At 36.8% G+C, this 25,984-nt stretch overlaps 1 protein-coding gene across 3 annotated transcripts in view; it reads left to right on the forward strand.

Annotated features, from left to right (window-relative positions):
* Positions 1-25,984, forward strand: part of ASB3 (ankyrin repeat and SOCS box containing 3) — a 92,339-nt gene that overhangs the window by 20,534 nt on the left and 45,821 nt on the right. For all 3 annotated transcript variants that reach the window (XM_019719439.3, XM_019719447.3, XM_074331985.2), the window contains 2 exons: positions 3,987-4,195; positions 12,602-12,760. In XM_019719439.3, the coding sequence (XP_019574998.2) occupies positions 4,000-4,195; positions 12,602-12,760 (355 nt within the window). In that variant the 5' untranslated portion in view covers positions 3,987-3,999. The remainder of the gene's footprint in view (positions 1-3,986; positions 4,196-12,601; positions 12,761-25,984) is intronic.

The raw sequence follows: 25,984 nt of genomic DNA on the forward strand, positions 1-25,984 counted from the left end.
TGTGCATTCTTTTGGGGAGAAACTACAGCTTTCATGAAATTTTCCAATAGGTCAAGGATCCTAAAAATGTTAAGATCTGTTAGATTAGAGCTACCGTACTGTTCCAAAATACTGTTTAGGAAACTCGCTTGGATTATCACCGCTACGTTTCTGTACGTGAAAACAAAAGTCTGAACAAATGATTGTCCTTTTTTGAGCAGATTTCTTACTACCATGTTTCCGGGAAAATAAGATCTAGCCGGACGGACCATCAGCTGGACCATCAACCCTAATGCGTCTTTTGGAGCAAAAATTAATATAAGACCTGGTCTTATTTTAATAGAACATAAGATTAGGTATAATATAAATATAATTAATATAATATAATATAATATAATATAATACCGGGTCTTATATTAATTTTTGCTCCAAAAGATGCATTAGAGCTGATGGTCCAGCTAGGTCTTATTTTCAGGGAAACACCGTATTTCATGGTCTTTAGCTTTATAAAAGAATGCTAAAACACCCAGGTTCAAAGAGTGTTATTTGTGCTCTTAAGAAATCAGCAGGAAACTGCTACAAAGAAAAACTTTTTATTTTTTTATTTTTTAAATTTATTGGGGTGACAATTGTTAGTAAAATTACATAGATTTCAGGTGTACAATTCTGTATTACATCATCTATAAATCCCATTGTGTGTTCACCACCCCAGAGTCAGTTCTCCTTCCATCACCATATATTTGATCCCCTTACCCTCATCTCCCACCCCCCACCCCCCTTACCCTCTGGTAACCACTAAACTATTGTCTGTGTCTATGAGTTTCTGTTTCTCAATTGTTTGTCTTGTTCTTACAAAGAAAAACTTAGTTTAAGAATAACTGAATCTTTCCATATTTTCTCCAAGTTGTGGTTGCACAACTGCCTGGGATGGTCAGTTTGCTTCCACCCGCAACTTTTTTGAAAGATTTCAAATATACAGAAAAGTTAGGGGGAAAAAAAGTATAGTGATCATTCATGCAGCCTCCATGTGGATCCAATAATTAACAATTTGCCACAGTTGCTTTACTTATTTTTCTCTGTATGTACTTTTTAATCTAAAATATTTGTGTTAACTTGCATGGTTATGATTTCCACTGCTAAATACTTTTAAGAATAAGGATAGTCTCCTAATAACCACATTGCCATTGTTACATCTATGAAAATTAGCAATAATTACATCATGAAATATCTATTCCATATTCAAATTTCTTTAATTATCTCAAAATTGCTTTTTTTATTTTTAATTGGGGAAGGGGAACAGGACTTTATTGGGGAACAGTGTGTACTTCCAGGACTTTTTTCCAAGTCAAGTTGTTGTCCTTTCAATCTTAGTTGTGGAGGGTGCCGTTGAGCTTCAAGTTGTTGTCCTTTCAGTCTTAGTTGTGGAGGGCGCAGCTCAGCTCCAGGTCCAGTTGCCCTTGCTAGTTGCAGGGGGCACACATCCCTTGTGGGAGTCGAAACCGGCAACCTTGTGGTTTGAGAGGGCGCATTCCAACCAACTGAGCCATCCAGGAGCTCAGCGGCAGCTCAGCTCAAGGTGCCGTGTTCAATCTTAGTTGCAGGGGGCGGAGCCCACCATCCCTTGCGGGACTCGAGGAATTGAACCGGCTGCCTTGTGGTTGAGAGGCCACTGGCCCATGTGGGAATCGAACCAGCAGCCTTCAGAGTTAGGAGCATGGAGCTCTAATCGCCTGAGCCACCGGGCCGGCCCTCAAAATTGCTTTTTGTAGATGATATTTTTTCACCAAATCAGAATCCAGTTGAGGTTTATACATCCCATTTGGTTGTTTGTATTCTCTGTTAGTCTGGAACATAAGAAGTGTTTTTGTTTTTGTTTTTTAAATAAAAGGAGATCTTATAAACAGTTACATCATGTTAACTTGTTGGTATTAAGGGTTGAAGGGAACGATCCTGTTATTGTAGTGCATTTCTTTTGGCTTCTCCTTCCCATAAGAAGCTCAAAGTATAACCCAGTTCTAATATTTTTTTCAAGATTATTGCCTGTTAGTCTGAGTCCATTAACATTGTAACCAAGAAAAGCCAGTAAAATTTGGAAAAAGATTCATACCTATGTTTACTTGAATGCTATTTTTGATGTTTTTGGAGTTGTATTCTTTTTCGTTTTTTCTACATAGAAAAAAAATGTTTTCTTGTAATAGATAAATATGCTTATAAATTGCCCTAAAATTTGTGATTTGTTCTTTTTCTTTCTTTTCTTCTTCTTTCTTTCTTTTTTTTTCTTTTTCTTTTTTGGTGAAACTTGGATGTAATGGCCTGGGCTAGAAGTTAGGGTGGTTCAAAAAAGCATAGCTTAACATTCAAGATTGTCTGCAATTCGGCCTTCAGTTACCTTCATAACCTCATTTCCCACTGTTCTTTGTTTGTATAATCCTTACCAAGTGAAACAATTGTTTCCTGTATTCAGTATTCCTTACTCACCTTTGCTTGTTCATTTCTATAATTTTGGATATATCTTTCCTTCTGCCCATTGTCTCATTGTCAAATCCTCCCTGTCTTTTAAGGCCCAGCTCATATACCTCACCAAGTTAAAGTAGTTTCTCCCTTCTTTGACTACCTGTGGCTATTTGTGCTTTTCTTACGGCGTTTTCTGCTTTTTATTTTGAATGACATGCATTTATCATTTCTGAGACTATGTATAACTTGAGATAGAATCTGTGTCTATATCATCTTTATAGCCTGCACATTTGTGATCTAGTTGGTGCTCAGTAAATAACTGTTAACTGAATACTTAAATATTCTGTAATAACTATCTCCACTTTCCTAGTAATGGACCAGTTGTAATACATAGCTAATCTTAGCTGCTTGGCTCACTAAAGAATAAACTTCTGCAGTTACAGTTCATATTTACATGTGACCATGGATAAGTTCAAATTTACTATTGGAAATGCTGTGTGTTTTCTTTTAACATCTTCCTTCAAACCTTCCGTTTCTGGATAAATTATTTAGAATGGGGTTGTAGAAAGTTTTCCACTTATATTGGACTAGACATGTTGTTGGTATTTCTTGAATTACCTCCTAATATCATTAGAAAAACTAAGAGGAAGGGTGGGATAAGAATGTTACTGAGAGGGACTACCCCTTGGGAGATAACTAACTATCCCTGAGAATCGTGAATCTTAGCGCAACCTGACTCATTGTGTGACTAACAGAAAATTGTCTTTGTGAGAGTCATATACTGAGAGCTATACTAGACATCGATTCCAGGGCAACTTGAAATGAATTTGAAGGGAGATGATGAGGAGGACGACAATAATGCTGTGAAGAAGTTTCTGGGCTGGTGTAGGAAAGCTGGACTCATCAAATTGCTTTTTCTGATTCTCTTTATTCATTTCAGTATATTCAGTCAGTGGGACTGTTCCATCAAGGAAAGAGAACCTGTGTTTATCCCCTCTGGAAAGGACTAGCAGGGCAGGAAAACTAGAATTACTACTTACCTTGTTTTTTGTTTTTTTTTCAATAAATGCCCTTTACTCCTTTTGTAGCCTTTTTGGGTTCAGCTTTTTCCTATAGGGGGCTATAAATTAATTCTTGAGGCTGAGCATTAAATGGCCATCCCTGCATAACAGAGGATGCATTTGGGGTTAACTTGGAGGTGTTTAGCTCTTTCATCAGAGTTCCAGCGAGTGCATTTTGGTGGGGTATGAGTTTGGGCAGAAGCCTGCAGGAAGGAGCTGCTTAGACAACTTTTCCGGAGAAGAAATGGTAGAACACTTAAAACTCCCTCCATATCTTTAATGAGAATATCTTTAAGGAATACAGATTCCCCAGAGAGACTTCCTGGGTTAGACTCTAGCAGAGGCCGCGGCATGACAGGTTGCTTTCTCCTTTTTGGGCTCTTCCTCAGCAGTCGGCGTGAGAGATGCTAGACAGGTCCACTTCGATCTGCTAATCTCTAGGAGATCAGTGTTGTATTGACTATAGTGTTTTCTTTCTCCCTTGCTTTGTAGACTGGTCAAAAGAATGGATTTTACAGAGGCTTACTCTGACACATGCTCCACAGTTGGACTTGCCGCCAGGGAAGGCAATGTGAAAGTCTTAAGAAAATTGCTCAAAAAGGGACGTAGCACTGATGTTGCTGATAACAGGGGATGGATGCCAATTCACGAAGCAGCTTATCACAACTCTATAGAATGTTTGCGGATCTTAATTCGTGCAGGTAAAGTAAATTCAAGGCATGGGCGGCTGGGCCTGTAAGCTGGGTTAATAAAACATAAAATAATGGTAAGACATGACTTGTTCATAGTTGTTATTTGTTTTCCCTTTCTGCAACCATAAAATAACTGGCTGTGCCTTATTAAGAATGATGAGATTGCCCGCCTTGAGTTGCATAAGTATGGTGTTCTAGCTGGACATCTATAAATGTTGTCCTCTGTATGGAAATGCTTGTGCCCAGCCCATTTTATTGTCTGAGCTGGGCTTCAGCATTTGGTAATTTACTGGTCATGGTTAATCTTGCTTCCTTTTCCAAACAAAAGGAGCAGTGTTACTACACTTGGGGGTATGAGTGTTTTGCTTGAATTAGTCTTCTTCTTTTTTTTTTTTTTTAATACTTTTCAGTTTCCTTAATTTGGGGAATCTTTTCAATTACTTTGACTTTGAATTTGCTGAGGACACAATAGAGAACAGGACGGACAAGTTCCCTGCCTTTGTGGTGCTTATATTTCTGTCAGAGAAAACAGACAAAAAAAATAACTAAACAGTTAAACAATATAATTTCAAAAGGTTAAAGTGTTGTGGAAAAATAAAATAGAATAATGGGACAGAGAGCAATCATGTGCTACTGCACATCTCTTTCTAACTCTGTATTCAGTTGACATCATGCTTATAACTAGAGATCAGCTATGTGGGGTATTTACACTGCAGAAATCAGTGCTACAAAGCAGTGCTATAAACCAGGCTTCTTCCCCTTCCGGAGCGAGTTGCGCATGTACCAGCACACTGCTGAGTGATGGGTTCAGTAAATAAGACTAAATGGGAGATTCTGACACTGAGGAGACGGGATGGGAAGAGAATTAATGGTGATTGGACACTGCTCTGTAGCCGTCTTCATACCAGATGCTTGATATACATTATCTAATATATACAAAAGCGCTATTGAGGCAATGTTATTCCCGTTTTATTAATGAAAAAGCCAAGGCTCAGAGTTGCCTTGGCATGCTTCCAACACTTAATCAAAGTAAACATTTTTAGCATTCAGTTAATTTAAACTGAGGTTGAATTTAATACTCTGTATTATAATACTCCATGAACCTTTACATTTCATTGATCATGGAAATTCAGATTCTTCTTCCCAGCATACTATACTTACCATCACCAGGTAGAGCTATAAAATTTTAGATTTCTGGGGCCATCGCTCATCAGAATGACAAACTCCTTACCTCATGGATGGGAAAGGAAATAATCCTTACATTGTTTTTGGTGTGGGGTTTTTTGTTTTTGTTTGTTTGTTTTGTTTTAAGGGATGAAGGATGGCAAGGCTAAATTCCCCAAACTGTAATACAGGAAGTTTGTAATGACTGCTTTCTAAGTAAGTCATGTGTTCTAGAGTCTATTAAAGTTGAATGTTTAAAGATATTAGAAAAATAGACTCTGTGTCTCAAATTTTAACAGCTTTATACATATTTTCAGAATTTGTTTAAATTTAATTCTATAGCTTGCGTTCCCAAACTATCTCTAGTGACAAATAAAGGTATGAATTTGAACATTCTTTTCTAGTCAAAAAGCTCATTTCGTTTTTCCCCCACATCAAACCAGTGTTATTTGTTACAATTTTTTTCCCTTTAGCTGCAGACTAAACTTAGGCATGCTGTTTTTCACTAATATGTTAGAATTGGCCATCAAATTATATATGTTTTCTTTTAGAAATTAAAATATCACCTTTTTATTGACTATTCTTTTTTAAGTTTGCTTTTTTGGAGGATAAGATAGCCACACGTAGTTAACTATGTGAATAGTTGATATAAAGGGTCAAATAAAATTTTCTCACTGTATTTTTATTAGAGTTCACTATTATGAAGTAACCTTTGGATATATCTAATTTATTTTTAGTGTGTACACAAGGATTACGGTAGGGGTAGTGAGATTAAAAAGTAGGGTTTGCAGAAGGTAGGAAGCAGCTATATGACTTACTTTAGGAGGTAGTGACATTTTGGTCTTACTTTTCCATGAGTTTAGTTGTTCTCTGTAGCTGGAACTAATGTCCAAATTTCTATCATTTTTGGTTATCTGATTCACTAACTAGAAAAATCAAATTAGAATGAGGCAGAAGGGCTACATAGCCTATTGGTCACTTTGTTTTATATATTCCCTTGGCCCATCTTCTCTTTTGTAAATTAACTATCCTCTGTCTTTTAAAAAAGATTATAATTAAAACTTTTCCAGATGATTTAAGTTGATGAGCATTGACCAGTGAGGAATGTCAGGTGACTACTTTATAAAAGGTTTAGCTAGCATACAGCTACATCCGAGGAGGTATTTTAAAATGACGAAGTACAAATGTTTCTAGGCTTGAAGAGTGAAGTAAGGTCTATTCTGCTTACTGATGACAACAGCATCTTGGTATCTGAAGCAGTCAACTTGGTTTTATGGGTTAATCTTAAAAGTTCCCAAAGCAAGTTTGACATTTCTGTCATTCTTTATACTTGCTGTACCTGTGTTTTATATGATTCAGAATTCTCTTGTCCCTCATGGCTTAGCTAGTATATATAAAAGTGTCTTTTATTATACAATTTCCTGGAGTTTCATCTAATATTAGTAAACTGCCAGAGATTCCTAAAATGTATTTTTTATTAGTGCACTAAAGTATGAAGGTGCTCAGGCCTACACAAAAAGAAGAGTCTTAAATGGTTAGAAAGGTTTTACTTTACTGTCTGTTCAATTAAGATCCAGAATGTAGTCCAAGAATCAAACATGACTTGTCATTCAAGTTGGAAAAGAGCATTCAAGTGTGGTATGGTTTACTTGGAAATTTTAATATATATATATTCACTTTAGCTTCTTTTAAAAAAATATTAACAGAAATAACAAATTTGCTTGTCTTCTGTATTCTTTCTTGTATTGGTGTAATAGGCACTGAAACTTGTTATCTTGGAAGGCAGTAATCTTCAGTGGCAATTAATCATGCCATTCAGTATTAAACCATTTGCTGACTAAAGGTCACTTAAAATCTTGTAATTGGTTATAGCGTATTACTAGCAAATATTTTTATTTGGCAAATATATGATCTAATTCATAGTACTTTTTATTAGTTCATGTTAAGAAAATATTATGCTGTCATACTGGGCAGATAACAGATGCTGACGATCCTTAGATAAATAAGGCAATGTGCATAGTGATTAAGACTTCTGATCAGATGGACCTGGGTTCTACTGACTCCACCATTTTATTGGTGTGACCTTGGACAGGTCTTTAAATCTTTTAGTGGTTGAGTTTCTTCATCTATAAGATAGAAAGACTCCATTGTTCTAGCTCAGGTCAGAAACTGGGTCATCCCTAATTCCTTCCTTTTTCTTATATCCCTCATCCAGTCAATCAGCATATCTTTATGTAGTTGTGTATGTATATATCTGTGTGTATGTACACACACACACACACACACACACACACATGATTACACAACTTCTCACCACCCCCACAACTACTAATACCTTGGTTTAAGCCACATCATCTCTCGCCTGGATTGTTGCAGTAGCATCCTGACACATCTGTTTCTGCCCTTGTTCTTCCCTATCCTACCACAGTCTAGTATTAGTATATCAGAGGGGTCCTTTTACAGTATATCAGACTATGTCTCTCTTCTGCTCACAACTCTGCAATAGCTCCCCGTTTCATTCTGAGTAAAAGCACTGTTGCATGGTATTTCATAGTATAGATGGAATATATTTAATTATTTCCTGCTGATGGACAATTTGTTTCCTAAAATTTTGTGATTATAAGTGGTGTTTCAGTTAACATCCATGTATATGTAAATTTTTGTATACATAGGTGAGTATTTCTATAGGATGGAGTTTTAGAAGTGAAATTGTTAGTGCAAGAAGTGTGCAAAGTTAAAATATTGAAAGACACTGATAAATTATCTGCAGTATTAACCAGAAACTCTTTCACTAATGACAGAAAGAAACCTAGTTTTAACTAGCTTACACAAAGTAAGGGAATGGAATATAGTAGCTCATGTAAATGCCAAGGCTGAATGGTAGGTCTGTTGAGGAATTGCTGGGTGTGGGTATTCAGAATAATGTCATTAAGACTTGTTCTCTTTCTCTTACCTCTGCTTTTCTCTATGTTGATTTTATTCTCAGGCAGGCTTTATCTTTGGAAGTTCTAGGCATACCTCATTTTTAAAGTACCAGTTTTGTATTCTAGGTATTCTTAGCTGTTATATGTGTGTCATATATTTCATATATTTTCTCCTAGTCTTTTTTTTTTTTTTTTTAAAGATTTTATTGGGGAAGGGGAACAGGACTTTATTGGGGAACAATGGTCAAATTGTTGTTCTTTCAATCTTAGTTGTGGGGGGTTCTGTTCAGCTTCAAGTTGTTGTTCTTTCAGTCTTAGTTGTGGAGGGCGCAGCTCAGCTCCAGGTCCAGTTGCCGTTGCTAGTTGCAGGGGGCACAGCCCACCATCCCTTGCGGGAGTCAAACTGGCAACCTTGTGGTTGAGAGGACACGCTCTAGCCAACTGAGCCATCCGGGAGCTCAGCGGCAGCTCAGCTCAAGGTGCCGTGTTCAATTTTAGTTGCAGGGGGCAGAGCCCACCATCCCTTGCGGGACTCGAGGAATTGAACTGGCAACCTTGTGGTTGGGAGCCCACTGGCCCATGTGGGAATCGAACCGGCAGCCTTCGGAGTTAGGAGCACGGAGCTCTAACCGCCTGAGCCACCGGGCCGGCCCCTTCTCCTAGTCTTTTAATTTTTTATAGTGTCTGATATCTTTGTAATACCTTCAAACCTCTTCTTCTCCCTCCGACTTTTTCCCGTCTTCATTTTATATGCATGAAGTCTCTTTAAGGGTTATCTGAGGATTTTGCACATAGTGAAGTTCCTTGTGTTGTGGAAATTACTTTTTATCCATTTTATTCTTAGAAGTCCTAAAATAAAACATAATGAGGTGATGTACATTGTGCAAAGTGCTCAACTATATAATCTATGGAAATTGGCATTTATCACCCTTTGTGATTGGTACATTTTAAATTTGTTTGGCCTCATCAAATTGTGGCTCAGCTGTTGAGATAAGGTTCTGATCTTAATATTTAACCTATGGTAACCTCTACTTATATATTTCACCTCTACTTAAAACCATGTGGTTTTGCTTTTCTTCTTAGAGGTTCACAGAAAACAAAATAAAAATTTACCTATCACTTAAAAAAAGTAAGCAAGTTTATCATTACTTGTAAGTAAAAGGACGCTTTGTGTCAGGAAACATGGGGTTGTGGTATCATTGCCGGATTGTTTCAGGTCAACTCTTGTCATTGCTGCACAGGTGTCAGTGGCTGGCATTGGTCCGCTGACATGGCCCCAGTCCTCAGAGTGCAGCCAGGAAGGAACTCACAGGTTGTCATGAAAGAGCTGAAGTGCCCACTGGGTTTGTCCAGTAGGATGTCTTTAATGCCCTTACCACTTAGAATTTTGGTAATTAGAATTGAAGCAGAAACCACTCTGCCTTCCAGTTAGAGCAGAGGTTAAGGCATTAAAAGCTGAGATGATGAGTCATTTTTCCAAGAATCCCTCTTAATAAGGAAAGGAAGAGAGTGAGAGCATGGTGGTTGCTGGTCTAATACAAGATAGATAAGGTCCCTTTGGTCCCCACATATCAATTAAGGAGGTCAGTTTATCGTTGGAACTGCCAAAACCAACGCATATTGGGTTCTGAAAACTTTCTTAAAATGGTATTTTGGAGACTTGACCAAATTTGTAAGGACTGACAGTACATAAATACTGTAATTCTTTTGAACCCCTTTCAGGGATGGACCAGCCATTTTATCCTTGTTTTACTGTTAAGGAACTCTTTGTACCTGAGAGAGTTGAAGTAGTTTACCCAAGGGTAATCCAAATTATATAAGTGGCAGAGCCAGCATTGCAGCCCAGATCTTCTAATGCCAAATCCATTGCTTTTGCTAAACAATGTTGCCTTCCTGGTTCAGTGGTTTTAGACTTAGCTAAATATATCTATTTTTTGGACAGGTAAAATCTTCTAAGTTCTCAATTTAGTAGTAAACTGACTTTACTATTTTTCATCCTGAGTGAGAAGTGTCTTTTCTTTATTTCATTTTGTTTCCCTACCCTAAGGTGTGTGTGTGTGTGTGTGTGTGTGTGTGTGTGTGTGTGTGTGTGTGTGTATGCATATCACTAGGCATGGCCCACACTCAGCTGGGAATTATGCACCCTTCCTTGAGAGGGAGTAGCTACATAAATTATTTGGAATTCTAATATTTGGAATATCTTTTCTCTCCCATTTATTTATCTAATTATTTATACCTGCATGGATTCATGCATATTTATTTTATACTTTGGGTGATAATCCAATATGGTGTTATTTTGTTGCTCAAATTGTTCTAGCTTTGACCGTTAGGTGCCGTGTCAGATTGGCTCTTGTGTTTCTTTGACATGCCCCATTTTTTGTTTTTTGAGCACCTTTCAACTTTCTGGACCTACAAGATACTCCAGGCTCATTTTGTAAATTTTGTGTGCCAACCCTAGAATGAGCCGTTCTCCTAGGAGCCCTGGTGCCTTTTACTGGGCAGTAGTATTCAAAACCACCATCTGGGCACTAGTGTGCTTGTTGCTACTGGCACATTATTACTTTTAAGCCTTTCAGCAGACAGAACTAGGAAATATATTTATGTATTATAACCTATTTGTATACACATGTCTGCATTTCTGTATCTATTCATCTGTATCTATATTAAAGCTAAACACGAGTTCATACTGATGTCTGGACTCTAATCTGGTACCATATGGTTCATTCTAATCTTCCTCCTTCTCTTATCTGTAACCTGCCTCTCCAACAGCAGGAAACCTGGCTTTCACCATCTACCGTCCATGTATTCATTTGATCTTATTGCACATATGTAGTAGTTTCAGAATTGTTAATCTGTACCCCTATGAGAAACAACTTTACCAGCTAGACTAGCATTTATGTACAGTTCCTTTTGTCTTTAGTCTTACAGTTTCTAGTCGTAATACCATTTTCCAAAGTTACTTAGGCCAGCATCTATTTTCTCTACTCTTTCAGTGAGGTCATGTGGTACACAGCGTAGGTTAGACAAATATATAATTTATGAAGTGATCTTCCTGATTAGTCTAGTACCCACCTGGGCCTATACATGATTATTACGATATTATTGACTATGTTCTCTGTGCTGGACTTTACATCCCTATGAATGTTGAATAACTACCAATTCTCAATCCCTTCACTTTTTCCCTCAGTTCCCCAACTCCCCTCCCATCTAGCAACCATTAATTTGTTCTCTGTAGATATAGTCTGTTTCTGTTTTGATTTTTTATTTATTTTGTTCTTTAGATTCCACACATAATTGAGATCATATAGTATTTGTCTTTCTCTGTCTGATTTTTCACTTAGCATTATAGCCTTTAGACCTATCCATGTTGTTGCAATGGTAAGATTTCATTTTTTTTATGGCCAAGTAATACTCCATTGTATATATGTACCACATCTTCTTTATCCAGTTTTCTGTTGATGGGCACTTAGGTTGTTTCCATATCTTGGCTATTGTAAATAATGCTGCAGTGAACATATGGATGCGTATATCTTTTAGAATTAGTGTTTTGGATTTCTTCAGATAAATACCTCCAAATGGTTTTCCATGTTGGCTGTACCAGTTTACAATCCCCCCAACTGTGCATAAGGGTTTCCATTTCTCCACGTCCTCACCAACACTTAATTATTTTTTGATTTATTGATGATAGCCATTTTGACAGGTGTGAGGTGATATTGTAGGTTTTAATTTTGCATTTCTCTGATTATTAGTGATGTTGGACGTCTTTTCATATGTATTGGCCACGTGTATGTCCTCTTTGGAGAAATGTCTATTCAGGTCCTCTGCCCATTTCTTAATTAGACTGTTTATTTTTTTGGTGTTGAGTTGTATGCGTTCTTTATAGAAGTGGAGTATTTTAAACTACCTTCATGTTACCAGTTGAATAGCAAGGAAGTAATGCTAGAGATGAGACCATTTCCCTCATGGAAATTTAGAAATAAAAAAATGAAATTTATTATTATTTCAGTAAATCTTGTAAGCAAATCTTAGTTGCTGTGTCTTCTTCAGATCTTGCTTCTGTGTTATCTTATCTTCCCCTACCCACCAAAATTAGAGAAGAGAAAATAAGTGTAGGCGCAGAATTTTTGTGTTAAGAATACCAGAGAACTGTTCACACTGTGACCTCTCTATAGAACTTTTTCTTGATTTTCTGGAGTTTTAAACTATGAGACTTTCCATTTATAATTGTGTTTTAATATTTTCTTTAATTATTTTTGGAATCTTTGCTTTTTAATTCCAGGATATAGAAGTGATATCTTCTAGTTGATGTTTTTATATTCTTTCATAGATTCATCTGAAAACTACATTAAGACAAAGACTTTTGAGGGCTTTTGTGCATTACATCTTGCCGCAAGTCAAGGACATTGGAAGATCGTACAGATTCTTTTAGAAGCTGGGGCAGATCCTAATGCAACTACTTTAGAGGAAACCACGCCACTGTTTTTAGGTGAGGTATGCTATTTGTGGTACGGATGCAATTTTTTATTTTTTATTTTTCTTTGCTAAAGAAACTAAACCTAACCCCCTCCCCCTTCCTTCCTTACCCCCCACCCCACACCCAAGCTGTTGTATTTACAGTATGTTCTTTGGTAAATATACTGCCACTTCTTTGATTCTGAAACCAAAAAGGTATTTTAATAGGTGCCACCCTTGTTTTCTACCCTTGGGCGATAGCATCTGGGAGTATCTTTAAATGTTGTTTAAAGTTGTAAAATATATTCTGAATTGTAGTCACCATCATAGTCGCTCTCAGTGTTATTCTAAAAGCCAGGTAAAACTTAAATTGTAGTAATAGTTACAAGGTTGCCTATGAAAGTTTTTCTTTTTTTTTTTTCTTTTTCTTAATTAATAAGATATTAAGAAGATTTTGTGGACGAAATTACCAGCTAATACTTTAATGCCAGTTAATTTGTTGTCTATATGAATCACTATTCAGACTTCTTCAATTATGGGCTATTTTTTAATTCCTTAAGGACAAAAGCCAAATTCTAAAGGGCACAGTTCTACTACCTGTCTATTTTTCTTCCCTCCCTTCCTCCATCTGATTTTATTTGTCTCCAGGGACATTGTGGCCCATTAAGTTTAGTGGAACATTAGAAAATTAAGAGAACAAAACATTTGTATAGAATCAGCATATCTCTACTAAAACTGTCCTGCCACATGTAATTCATACATTCATTTATTTACTGAATTCTTCTGTTTCCTCACTTATGAGATGAGAATAATAATATGTACCTAGTCTTTTGGGCTGAGAATAAAATGAGATATCTATGAAAGTACTTTTTTCCTTGGGAACTTAAAACTATAAATTCTTAAAATTTATGTACAGTAAGCGTCATTCTTTTTAGTATACAGTTCTATGGTTTTGATGTAGTTATAAAATTGTGTAATGGCGACTATCAAGACACAGACCATTCCACCCTCCCCCCAAATTCCATCATGCCATTTTTAACCACCAATCTGTTTTCATCCCTGCAGTTGGCTTTTTAAAAAAGTTTTAATTTAATTTAATTAAAAAAGATAATATAGCTAGCATACAGCATTATATCAGTTGCAGGTGTACACCATACTTATTCAACATTTATACACCTAAAATGATCATAATAAGCCCAGCAACCATCATGCTATCACAATATTTGCAGTTGGCTTTATTTATTTATTTCTTTTTAGATTTTATTGGGGAAGGGGAACAGGACTTTATAGGGCAACAGTGTGTATTTCCAGGACTTTTTTCCAAGTCAAGTTTTTGTCCTTTCAGTCTTAGTTGTGGAGGGCACAGCTCAGCTCCAGGTCCAGTTGCCGTTGCTAGTTGCAGGGGGCACACATCCCTTGCGGGAGTCGAACCTGGCAACCTTGTGGTTGAGAATCCACTGGCCCATGTGGGAATCGAACCGGCATTCTTCAGCGTTAGGAGCATGGAGCTCTAACCGCCTGAGCCACCGGGCCGGCCCCTGCAGTTGGCTTTTTTGAAGAATGTCATAAATATATATGGAATAGTATTATAACATGTAACTTTTGAGACTGACTTCTTTCACTTAGCTTAATGCTTTTGAGATTCATGCATGCTGTTCTATGTGTCACTAATTCATGTTTTTTGTTCCTAAATAGTATTCCATCATATGAATGTCGCACAGTTTATCCATTTACTAGTTGACACACATTTGAGTTGTTTTCAGTATTTGGTAATTATGAATATATTGCTATAAACATTTGCATGCAGGTTTTGTCTGAATATGAGTTTTCATTTATCTTGTACTAATACTTAGGATTTTTGGGTGATGTGGTAAGTATATGTTTAACTTGGGAAAACAGTTTGGAAGTTTCTTATAAAGTGACTAACATTTTGCATTCCCTCCAGTAATGTTTGAGAGTTTCATTTGTCCCGCATTTTCACCAACACTTGGTATTGACAGATTTTTCTTTCCTGCTTTTACATTTTACCATTGTAATAAGCATTCGGTGATACCTCATTATGGTTTTAATTTGCATTTTTCCTGATTGCTAATGATGTTGAACATCTTTTCATGAGATTATTTGCCATCCTTCTTTTTTTCCCCCATTACTTTTATGTTTAGACATTTTGTTTTGAAATAATTTCAGACTTATGGCAATGTTCAATAATAGTACAAAGAATTCTCAGATACCTTTCATCCAAATTTTGTTCGTTTGCCATTTTTACTTTATCGTTTTATTTCTCTCTATATATTCATATGTTCTTTTTTTAAGCCTTCTGAGATTAAATTGTACACAATAATTCTTCTCTACCTGTAAACACTTCATTCCTAAAAGCAATGAAATTCTTTATAACTGCCAGAGGGTGATGAAAATCAGGAAGTTAACATTGATATAGTATTGTTATTTAATCTACAGATCTTACTCAGTTTGGCCAATTGTTTCACTAATGTCCTTTATAGACAAAATATATATTTTGTTGTTGTTCAGGCTCTAATCCAGGGTCCCTTGTTCCATTTAGTTCTTATGGCTCTCTAGCCTACTGTGATTTGGAACAGTTTTTCAGTCTTTATCTTTTATGATTTTAAGATTTTTGAAGAGTTCATACCATTTATTTTGTAGAATGTCTGTCCGTTTGGGTTTCCTGATTTTTTTTTCTTGATAAAGTTCAGGTTATGCATTTCTGATAGGAATACCACAGAAGTGAAATGGTATCTTAGTGCATCTTATCAGGAAGAATATGACCCATTACCGGTGATATTAATATGTACAAGTATTTTGAATATGTGAAATGTATCATTATGAAGATGTTTCATGGAAACCTTGATGTAAAATGGTTTGAGTTTCCTAGAGGGGAGGTTGCCTTTTTATATGAAGTTTCTTTTCCACATCCACATTTAACCCACTTTGACTATTCTGTACAACTGCATAGTAAGGGTCACTGAGGCCCAGCTGTGTGCAGTGTCTTTTCTAGTTGCTGTCTTCAAGGAACCTGCCATATGGAGGAGTGAACAAAATTTATTAAGCCCTGTAAATGACATAGAAGTAAAGTGTGCAAGATATTAAAAGAGGGAAAACTAAGTCACCCTGGCATGACTGAGGAAGACATCATGTGCAGAGTACTGTATTATTGTAACAATAATGTTTATTGAGCAGAGAGTGTATAACAAGCCCTGTGTCAGGTGTTTTACATGAATTAGCTCATTTAATTTTCACCATGACTCTGGGAGATAAGTACTATTATTTCCACTTTTACAGATGAGGAAGCTATAGAAACACTGTATTTAGGATTACAGGAGCTATATTTGGGCCTTGATCCTGCTCTGGTCTGTGCATTGGTTAGAATAGCATTTCCTGAATTCATTCATTGACCTATCAATAGATGTTCATTGACAAAAAGGTTCCTGATAAACTTATGTTTGGAAAATGCTATGTACTATATTCCATAATGTAGGGAAACAAAAAGCATTAGCCATGGAGCTTAATGTGTCCACCCAGTCTCAAGTATTCTTTGTACCCTATGTTACTTTAGTATTTTCATAGCTCTTAGCACTATTTTTTGGCTGTTTTTTTTTTTTTTTTTTGTACATTGACTGTCCCTTCCACTAGAAAAAGTGTTCCATGAGAACAGGATTTTATTTATCTTATTCATTGTTACAACTCTCAAACCCATATCAGTGTCTGGTATGTGGTAGGCATTCAGTAAATTATTTATTGAATAAAAGAATGAGTCTCTGAGAAGCCCTCTTATAAAACACTTGTTTTAACTTTAACCCAGCATTTTGAAATGTGTTTGACTATAATATTCTTTTTCTTTATGGAACCCTTAAGGTTATCTCAAAGAACAGTAATATTTCATGGGACTATTTGAGAAATGCTAGTTTAGTCATGTAATTTACAGTTTCAAAATATAATAGTCCCATTTATGAAATTCAGTGTTGTGCTTATTTATATAAGTATTTGGAGAAAATTAGAGGAGAGTTTTAGTGATTTATATTTCAGGATATAGTTAACTTGCATTTTTTTTGTTAAGGAAGAGTTGCTAAGATAATTCAAACCAGTGAATAACTTTAAATCACATACTTCCCCCCCGCCCCATCATCTCCTTTCATTCTAGTTTACATTTTTTTGGTCTTTTTAAAATTTTATTTTGTTACTTTCAGGTGTACAAAACAATGTAATAGTTAGACATTTACACCCCTCACAAAGTGGTAACCTCCCTCCCCCAATCTACTACCTTTCTGACATTGTATATAGCTATTACAATTCCATTGATTATTCCCTGTGCTGTACTCCACATCCTGTGATTGTATATATATTAAATTATAGTTGACATTCATTATTATTCAGCTTCAGCTTCAGGTGGGCAGCGCAGTGGTCAGGCATCTACACTGTCCATGAAGTGGTCGCCCTCATAAGACAAGTGCCCATCTGATCCCCTACAAAATCTTTACAACATTATTGATTGTGTTTCCCAAACTGTTTTTTATATCCCCACGGGTATATTGTGACTACTAATTTGTGCTTTCTAATCCCCTCACCTTCTCCCTCATCCCCACCTCCCTCCCATCTAGCAACCATCAGTTTTTTCCCCCACTATATCTCTGAGGCTGTTTCTGTTTTAAATCACTTATTTTTTATTTTTTATTAAAGTTTATTGGAGTGACAATTGTTAGTAAAGTTACATAGATTTCAGGTGTACAATTCTGTATTACATCATCTGGGTGTTCACCACCCAGAGTCAGTTCTCCTTCCATCACCATATATTTGCTCCCCTTTACCCTCATCTGCCACCCCCCCACCCCCTTAACCCCCTGATAACCACTAAACTATTGTCTGTGTCTATGAGTTTTTGTTTCTCATTTGTTTGTCTTGTTTTTTTAAATCACTTATTTTTAATAATAGGATTTATTTAGTTTCTTTGACAACAAACTTACCATCCTAATTACATTTTGTTTTGGCTAATACAAAAAATAATTTGACTCAAACAAGGGTTTTAAGCCTGAGGAGATGTAGTGCATGTAGTGCTTCTACATGCTTATGTACTGAATCAGTTATATTACATCCTTGCTCGGAAGTAGATAAGAGTATTTTTTAAAAATTGAAAAGTACAATCTTAGCTTTCGCAAGAACAGTGTTGTAGAATGGACAAATGAATCTTTCGTTAGGTGATCTGGTCTCTAGTATCTGCTCTGCTCATAAATAATATGACAAACTAGCAATCAGCTTTGCTTACCTGTACCTTTCTGTCTCTTCTAAATAACCATAGTGATCCATTTTTCAGTCTTTAATGGAAGAGAGTCTTTATTAAAACAAAATACAGAACACTTCAAGGTTTGCAACAAACTATGCAGTTGATAATCTCGTAGGTCAGGAAGAGTGGCGGGATCAAGTGGACTTAAAGTGAGAAAGGGAGACTGCCCGTCCTATGTAGCTTCCTTCTCCATCTGTTATCTTCCAAACTGTTCTTTGCTGAAATTTTTGGGGTATGTTGTCCCCTTTCCCCAAGGGAGGCTGTATTCCATTGCATGTTGTAGTACCTGTCCTGTTAGCCCAGTTACCACCTAGACTGTTGCTAGAGGCTATAAATATAAAACCAGAGGATCAAGGGATAGAAAATGAGTACAGAACTGTGGAAACTTGCCAGAAGACTGGCATGGTCATTGACATCAGTGATGGGTGATTACGATTGAACTGAAAGCTAAATTGAGAGTTAGAAAATTTACTGCTTCACCGTTGATAATGGGAACATTTTCCCTACACACAGCTCACCAAGATTTTCATAAAAATGAGTTTGGAAGGGAATTCTTCTGTTTGATGGTAGTAAGAATCAAAATGGGGAAACTCCCAAAGAAAGGGGAAATTCAGGAAACTGCTCTTTACTTTACACTTGAAAATTGTCCTTCTAGAACATTTTTTTGTTAACATGCAATTTAAAGTTTATGTTTTAACAAGGAGTCTGCCCCCTTATTTCTTTGACCCTTGCATCCTCCTCTCCCCGCTCCCTTTCTCTTGCCTCATAAATGCATACATAGTAAATATTCTAAGGATAGATTTGTAAAACTGCTTTGGAAATAAGAATGTCCTACTTATAAATATAGTAGATTCTAAGTGAAAATCCAGCTAATTCTATAGGAAATAGGTTTCATTTTGCTATATATAAAACAACATTGATAAATCGAAGGCTCAAATCTAACCCAGTGTGACTTCATAAACCGGTATCTGTGGGAACTGCACAGCTTGCAGTTTTGGCTTTTTATGGGTTAGTTCTCATTTCTTGTTTTTCTGAGTCTTTGCTTATTCTGTGTAACCTTCAATGTTAAACATAGCAGTAATGTTTAATAAGAACAAAGTGTTCTTTTATAAAGAGTATTATGTGAGGCTGCCTATTGCAATATTTAACTGTAAAATGTGTCATACTTCAGCTTTTGTGGTATATCCTCTAACTCTGACTCTGCTCCTGTACTCCAAAAGTGAACAAACTGCCATGTATTTCACTTTTCACTAGTATTTTAATGGATCAGTGATCATAGGGTTGTTTTTTGAGGTGCTAGGAATTTTGAGAATTTCGTATTCATATATTTAATATATATTTTATTAATTGAACTTTATCTTTGGAGTTATTTTTAGATTTTTCAGTGGAAAGATTAATCATCTTCCTCAAAGAATGTAACATAAGCATTTTTACTTGAGGCCTTATTTAGTTCTTGAAAATAGGACTTTGAGGTTTCCCAGATCAATGTATAACGTTCACTAAAAAGTTACATTTAAAAAAATGTTAATTCCATGTTTTGTTCACTTTTACCTATTTTTATACAGTTTTGTTTCTTGACATAAATTTATCATATTATACTCTTCTGTATTTTAAGACAGTATGTTTTTGCTCATTAATGTAAGCAGTTAGAAATCTAGGCTTTTTTATATTTCTGATATTTACCTTCATACAATTAAATATGTTTATACAATTTGTCGTTATATTAGTCATGTTTGATTGATATATTTAAACTTCTAGTTTTAAAAGCTGAGGAAATCAATATCCTTATATTGTCCTCATGTAATTCTTGTTCTTTCTCCTTTCTCTTCCCATCTCTTATTAGTGAGTTATATCGTTATTTGCATTGTCAGTGGAAATAACGTTTTACATCCTATTCTAGCATCTGGTAAAATAGCTCAGGAGTTAGTTTATCACCAGTCATTTTACCATGGTTTTTCCAGCTTTGCTTGATTAACTAAATTCTTCCTTTGATAGAGTTCTCTAAAAGGACTTGTGGAAATAATTTTCCCTGAGTTCTTGCATATTCATAATTGAATAATGATTTTGTATTTGGACAACAGTTTAGTTAGGTATATAATCCTTGAGTCATAGTACTTTCTTTGAGAATTTCTTTTTTTCTAGAGGAGCAAACATTTTTATTAAAGCGTAAGTACAGCTCTCTTACGAGAGAGGGTACCTGAAACTGGGATGCACCTGAGAAATTTTTAATGGTAATCTGTTACATTATAGAGTTGAAGTTGAAGGCCAGCCCTGATTTTCTTCTCTTTTTTGTGACATTAGTTTTGCATGTCTGTTCTGTGTCAGTTTTCTCTGACATGGTGTCAATATATTGATTCAGATTTTCTTTATATCAGTAAATTTTTCTGGAATTATATCTTTAAATATTTGTCCCATTATTGTGATGGTCTTCTTGGGCTCCAGTTATTCATGTATCCTATCAGTTTTTCATATCTGTTATTTCTTCTCTAATTCTTTTTTTTTAATTTAAATTTTTGCTACTTTTCCTGTTTTCTTTAAAAACTATTGTGTTCCTTGTCAGAAATGTCTATTCTTTCTAGTATTTCTTCCAGTTTCAGCTGCATTTCTATGATTATTTTATTTTTTCCAGGTCTTCCCTGAGTTGTCCAAGTTTATATTACATCATTTCCTATCATCCAGCCACCTTTTACCTGAGCACTTTTATCCCAGTGTTGTGCATTGTTTCACTAACTTTTTCTTTTTAAAATGTATAGCATAATGTTTAGCCATTTTCATTTGCTTTTGACAATATTTTTATCAGTTGTTTTTTTTCTTGTGTGTGTGTCTATTAATAGTTTTTCCTGTAACTTTCTCTCCCTTTTTTTTGTACCTTTGTATGGATGTGTGCTCCTTTCTTTGTTATAACTCATCTGGAAATGTGAGTTTTTGCCCAATCAGCTGTTTTCAGGAGATTTTGAATGGGAAGGAGTTAAAGCCACATTCCAGACCAATTAGTTTTCCTTTTGACTTAGGGTTTTGGGGTGTGAGTGTACTTAGCTCTTTTCTTTACCAGTCAGTGGGCATAGGCAGCTATGGGATTTTGCAGTGCAGCTTCCCTTCTATAGTCGCAGAGACCAACTGCTCTTGCAAATATAGCTTCTTTCTGTGATTCCTTGTTTAGACTCAGCTTCTGACTTTCAGACTCTAACTGGGTCCAGAGAAGTTCTGCTGTCAGACCATGAGTCCATCCTCTGCTGGGAACTTAAGTTTTGCACCTCCAAGGGAACCTCTCACCTTTGAGAACTTTGCTTTGCCAGCTCTTTCTGAGATGTCCAGCTGAGACACCTTCTCTCCCCTTCCTCCTTCAAGTACCCAGGGTTAAACTCCATTCTTTTGGAAGCTCTTTTACCTATTTTTGATCTGGAGTTTTAGCTGGATCTTAGTTTTGCTAAAAATGGAGAGTGTGTTCTTATTTCGTTGCTGATTTTGGATTGTTTTGTGATGCTTTCCTTAGAAGAGTAAGGGGGAATGCTTACTTTATGCCACAGTATTAAAATTGACAGTACAAGGCCGGCCCTGTGGCTCAGGCGGTTAGAGCTCCATGCTCCTAACTCTGAAGGCTGCTGGTTCGATTCCCACATGGACTCCCACAAGGGATGGTGGGCAGCGCCCCCTGCAACTAAGATTGAACATGACACCTTGAGCTGAGCTGCTGCTGAGCTCCCGGATGGCTCAGTTGGTTGGAGTGCATCCTCTCAACCACAAGGTTGCCGGTTCGATTCCTGAAAGGGATGGTGGGCTGCGCCCCCTTCAACTAGCAACGGCAACTGGACCTGGAGCTGAGCTGCGCCCTCCACAATTAAGACTGAAAGGACAGCAACTTGAAGCTGAATGGCACCCTCCACAACTAAGATTGAAAGGACAACAACTTGACTTGGAAAAAAGTCCTGGAAGTACACACTGTTCCCCAATAAAGTCCTGTTCCCCTCCCCCTAAAAAAAAATTGAAAGTACAAATTTTTAAAGAAAAATTATTTTTATTTCCCCCTTCTTCCACCTCCCACCTCCCACCCCCATTCTGGTTCAAGCCATTGTTTCTCAGTCCAGTTGTGTAGGACACAGCTCCCTGGCCCATGCTGGTGTTATGAGCCTTGTGCTCCCTCCAGCTGAGGGAGTCCGTCACTGGTTGTGGGTCGGCTGCTCATGTTGGCTGCCGGCAGCTCTCACTGGTTGCTGGCCATTCATGTTGGCTGCCGGCCACTCACGCTGGCCACCAGCTGCTCCTGGCAGCACACCATAGCCCACAGCAGCACTCAGCAGCCCACGGCAGCTCACCCTGACTTGAGGCTGCTCATGGCAGCCCAGCTCCAGGGAGAGCCGTTGTTCACAACTTATCTGTAGAGGGCGCAGCTCACTGGCCCATGTGGAAATCGAACCAGCGACCTCGGTGTTAGGAGCACGGTACCCCAACCACCTGAGCCACCAGGCCAGCTGAAAAACAAATTATTGATCTCAGTATTTTGCAATAATTTAATATTCTAGTATATGGTAGAAATAGACCTAATGAGTTCCTCCCCACCCTCACACCATCCTGTGCTTACAGTGTAATCTTTGTTTCCTTTAGGTATCATAGAGCAGTGCCACTCAAAATGTCAGTGTGTTGACATAAGGTGCTTGAGCCAGAATATAAATCAATGTACTGTTTCCTTCATCAAAGAAGTCTTATTTCAGGACAAATGTCAGCTGGACTAAACAGTGTGCTTAGGGACATAATTGATTTACATTCTGGTCAAAACTTCTTACTTTGTTGAGGACTGGTAACAGTTTACAGATTGACAGCCAGTCTGAATGATGTTGAGTAGCACTGCTGTACAATACATATATGTAGCTATCAAACTGGGTTATTACTTAGTTAATTCAACTGTCTCTTCATTCTTCATAATTGTTATTGGTATTGGCCAATTGTATATGATCATCACTGGTTAGTATGACTGAAATAGATGTGTTGTTCCCATATAAATAGGTGTCCTTGGGATGAAGGATTGTTTGCCATGTACTTTTTCTCTGATAGGGAATCCTCAGTGTAATGATTTAATTCTCTAAGCCATACTATACTATGGAGATCATACTTAGAGAGGTAGCTGCTATTAGGAGAATACTGCTATATGAATGCTTCCAAAATGTGAATTGGATAATTACTGAGAGTGGTAGAATTCAATGTTGTAGCTGTCAAAGAAGTTGTAAGTTTAGGAGTATGCTATCTAAAGCAAATATTTCTCTTGACTCTTGCTGGGGAGAGCATGGAAAAATAACCAGTATATAATAAGAAGTTGATTGGGTTTTTGTCTTCTTAGACTTTCATGTGATTGAAGGTTATGTTTTTCTGGATATGGTCTTTGATGTCTAGTTGCCATTAGATCTACTTTTCTTTGTCTGTCAGAAACCAAGAGTCATGCCATGTTATCAGCATGGCAACATGTAGATTGGATTGGGGTATTCCTTTTTGCTATATTCCTATTATAATGAATTTTGCACATAAGGTCATGGTTTTTCCCATCAGTATACATCTTTAAGATTAATATTGTTAGTAATTGGGCAGACATGAGGTACTTTATAAGAAAGAAGTGTAACTTTTCATTATAATCTTAGAAAAAAATTTTCTAAATATCAGTGAAATACTACATTTCAGACAGAAGATTCACAGCTAAGACACTTTATAGGAATCTGTCTGAATATATAGCATGGTTTGAAATTATGTATATGCTTGATAGGAAAGCCTTAACTTAATAACCATTCTGATGATAAACTTTAATTATGAAATGAATTAACTGTGAGCAGTCCTACATACCCAGTGACAGTCTTTAGATAATTCTACATCTTTGCCAGTCACATTGTCAAACTGAAGGGTTGCAGCTAATGTATTCTGTCAGTGGAGTTAGTATTGGATTATACTTTGATAGTTTTGCTGTCTTGAGTATAGGTAAAGCCTTGGAAAAACACTAGAAAAAAAATCCGTTCATTGCACTCTAGATTCTTTTCTAGGGCCACCAGATGTCAGTATAACCACGGGACCAGAGAAGTATTGCAGTAGATAAATGTCTTATGAACGTTGTTTTTGCTTCATGAAAGAGGTAGGGGAAGACAGTTTTATATAAATTAGGTATACAATGGAAAGATTGTTTATTGTTGAATTGTGTAGAAAAATGAAGTGCATAGTGGAAGATAGAGCACATGTGGAACTTAAAAGAGCACAGATACAGTTAAACATTCATATATAAATCAAATGTACTAATAGACTATACAGGTGATCTCCCACACTCGCCAAAATCACCAGCCGGCTGCTGTAACTAGAGCTGATGAACAGCCTGTGATTGAACTGTTCACTGCAGCCTCACTGACTGGGATGTTTTTCAGTAGAATTACCGTCAAAATATGAGACTCAAATTGGGTATATTTGTAGTTTTTGGATGTAAAATTCAGCTCACTGCAATTTGCATTTGGTACAGAACTTGTCTCCATGTCTCCAGTAGTTCCCTAGAACACATATAATCACATTGGGCCTTTTTCTAAAAGGACATTCAGGAGGATAATCATTTTTAAAAGTTCCCCTTTAGAAAATGTATTCCTTCATGAATGCTGCATTAAATGATGATCATTGTTTACTATTCCTACTTAGAATGATCACTTACATATTATGTATAGGTCTGCCATATTTGTTCCAGATGAGATTCCTACATTGAGTTCGTGCCTTTAGGAGGTTTTCATGTAGCACTTGTGTCTCTAGTCAGTGTGCTACATGCCTCAACCGAGTTTTTATTTTGGTTAGAAGTCCTGTGTGGGTCAAAGGCTGCTTCCAGTTTTATTTCTTCTTTTAAAAAGTATTTCATTACTCAGGATATGTTTTCCCAGATTACTTCCTTTTGCTTTCTTCTTTTCCCCTCTAATTTAGGAAATGGGAAAACTTTTTTCTTCAAAAATACAAAATGTCCCCCTAGAAAGTATTGCAGGAAATGATGTTTTCATGCCATTTTTTCTTAGATTTTTGCTCTGACAAGTTTCTTCAGTGCTATAATATGATCTTGTGGGAGGGGCAGTGTTCCTAGCCTCAGAGCTCCTGGTTTTTCTTTCCTACTGTCTCAGCTGGAGTCTTATATATCTGTTTGGATTGAAGAGAGGAAAAGCCTTTCTCCCGTCTTTCTGTGTGCCGCAGACGCTGGAGCTCTGCCTTCCAAAGTGGGGTAAATTGTTTCATCCTTGTTCTTTATCCTTGGGCTCTGGACTCTATTGGATGCCGATATAATACCACATCCCACGATTCTGCTTTCTTTTTCTCTCTGGGAATCCACAGTACTTTCCTAGGTTCTAGAATTACTCATTTCCTTCCTCTCCTGAACATTTACCTGAAGCCATAGGAGCCAAAAGTAATGGCTTGGTTCCCCATCCCCATTGCCAGGCATGTATTTTGGAGATAGATATGCCTAGGATTCTAGGCTAAATTCCAACTTAGTTAAATTCTGAACTCTAGACAAATGCTGTCCAATAGGACTTGGGAATGTCCTATATCTGCACTGCCCAGTATGATAATCAATAGCCGTGTGGCTCTTGAGCACTTCTAATATGGCTAGTTTGATTGAGGTACTCAAAATTTAATTTAATTTAATTAAAATTTAAATAGCCACATGTGGCTAGTGGTTTTTTGTATTGACAGTTGCATCTCTTTGTACATCCTTAACTGAGCAGTAGTCCTCTTCTACCTTTGAAGCATTTGTCTCCTTTGCCCTAGCATGCAGTAAGTACTAGGCAGGTCCCACAAAGAGAGATTAGGGAGCAAACAACCACCAGCTTAGCTTATCAATGGGATGGGAGAAGTTGCAGCTGAGTTGCCCTCATTATCCTTAATCGGTGAGGTGATTATCAGGGTTCTCCATTCTTTATTAGGCTTAGTTCCTATTAAGGGCTTACCATCTAATTGGTGATTGTATAATAA

This window comes from Rhinolophus sinicus, chromosome 2 (assembly GCF_057876585.1).
Source record: "Rhinolophus sinicus isolate RSI-liver-muscle chromosome 2, RSI-T2T, whole genome shotgun sequence".
In the NCBI taxonomy this organism is placed as follows: domain Eukaryota; kingdom Metazoa; phylum Chordata; class Mammalia; order Chiroptera; family Rhinolophidae; genus Rhinolophus; species Rhinolophus sinicus.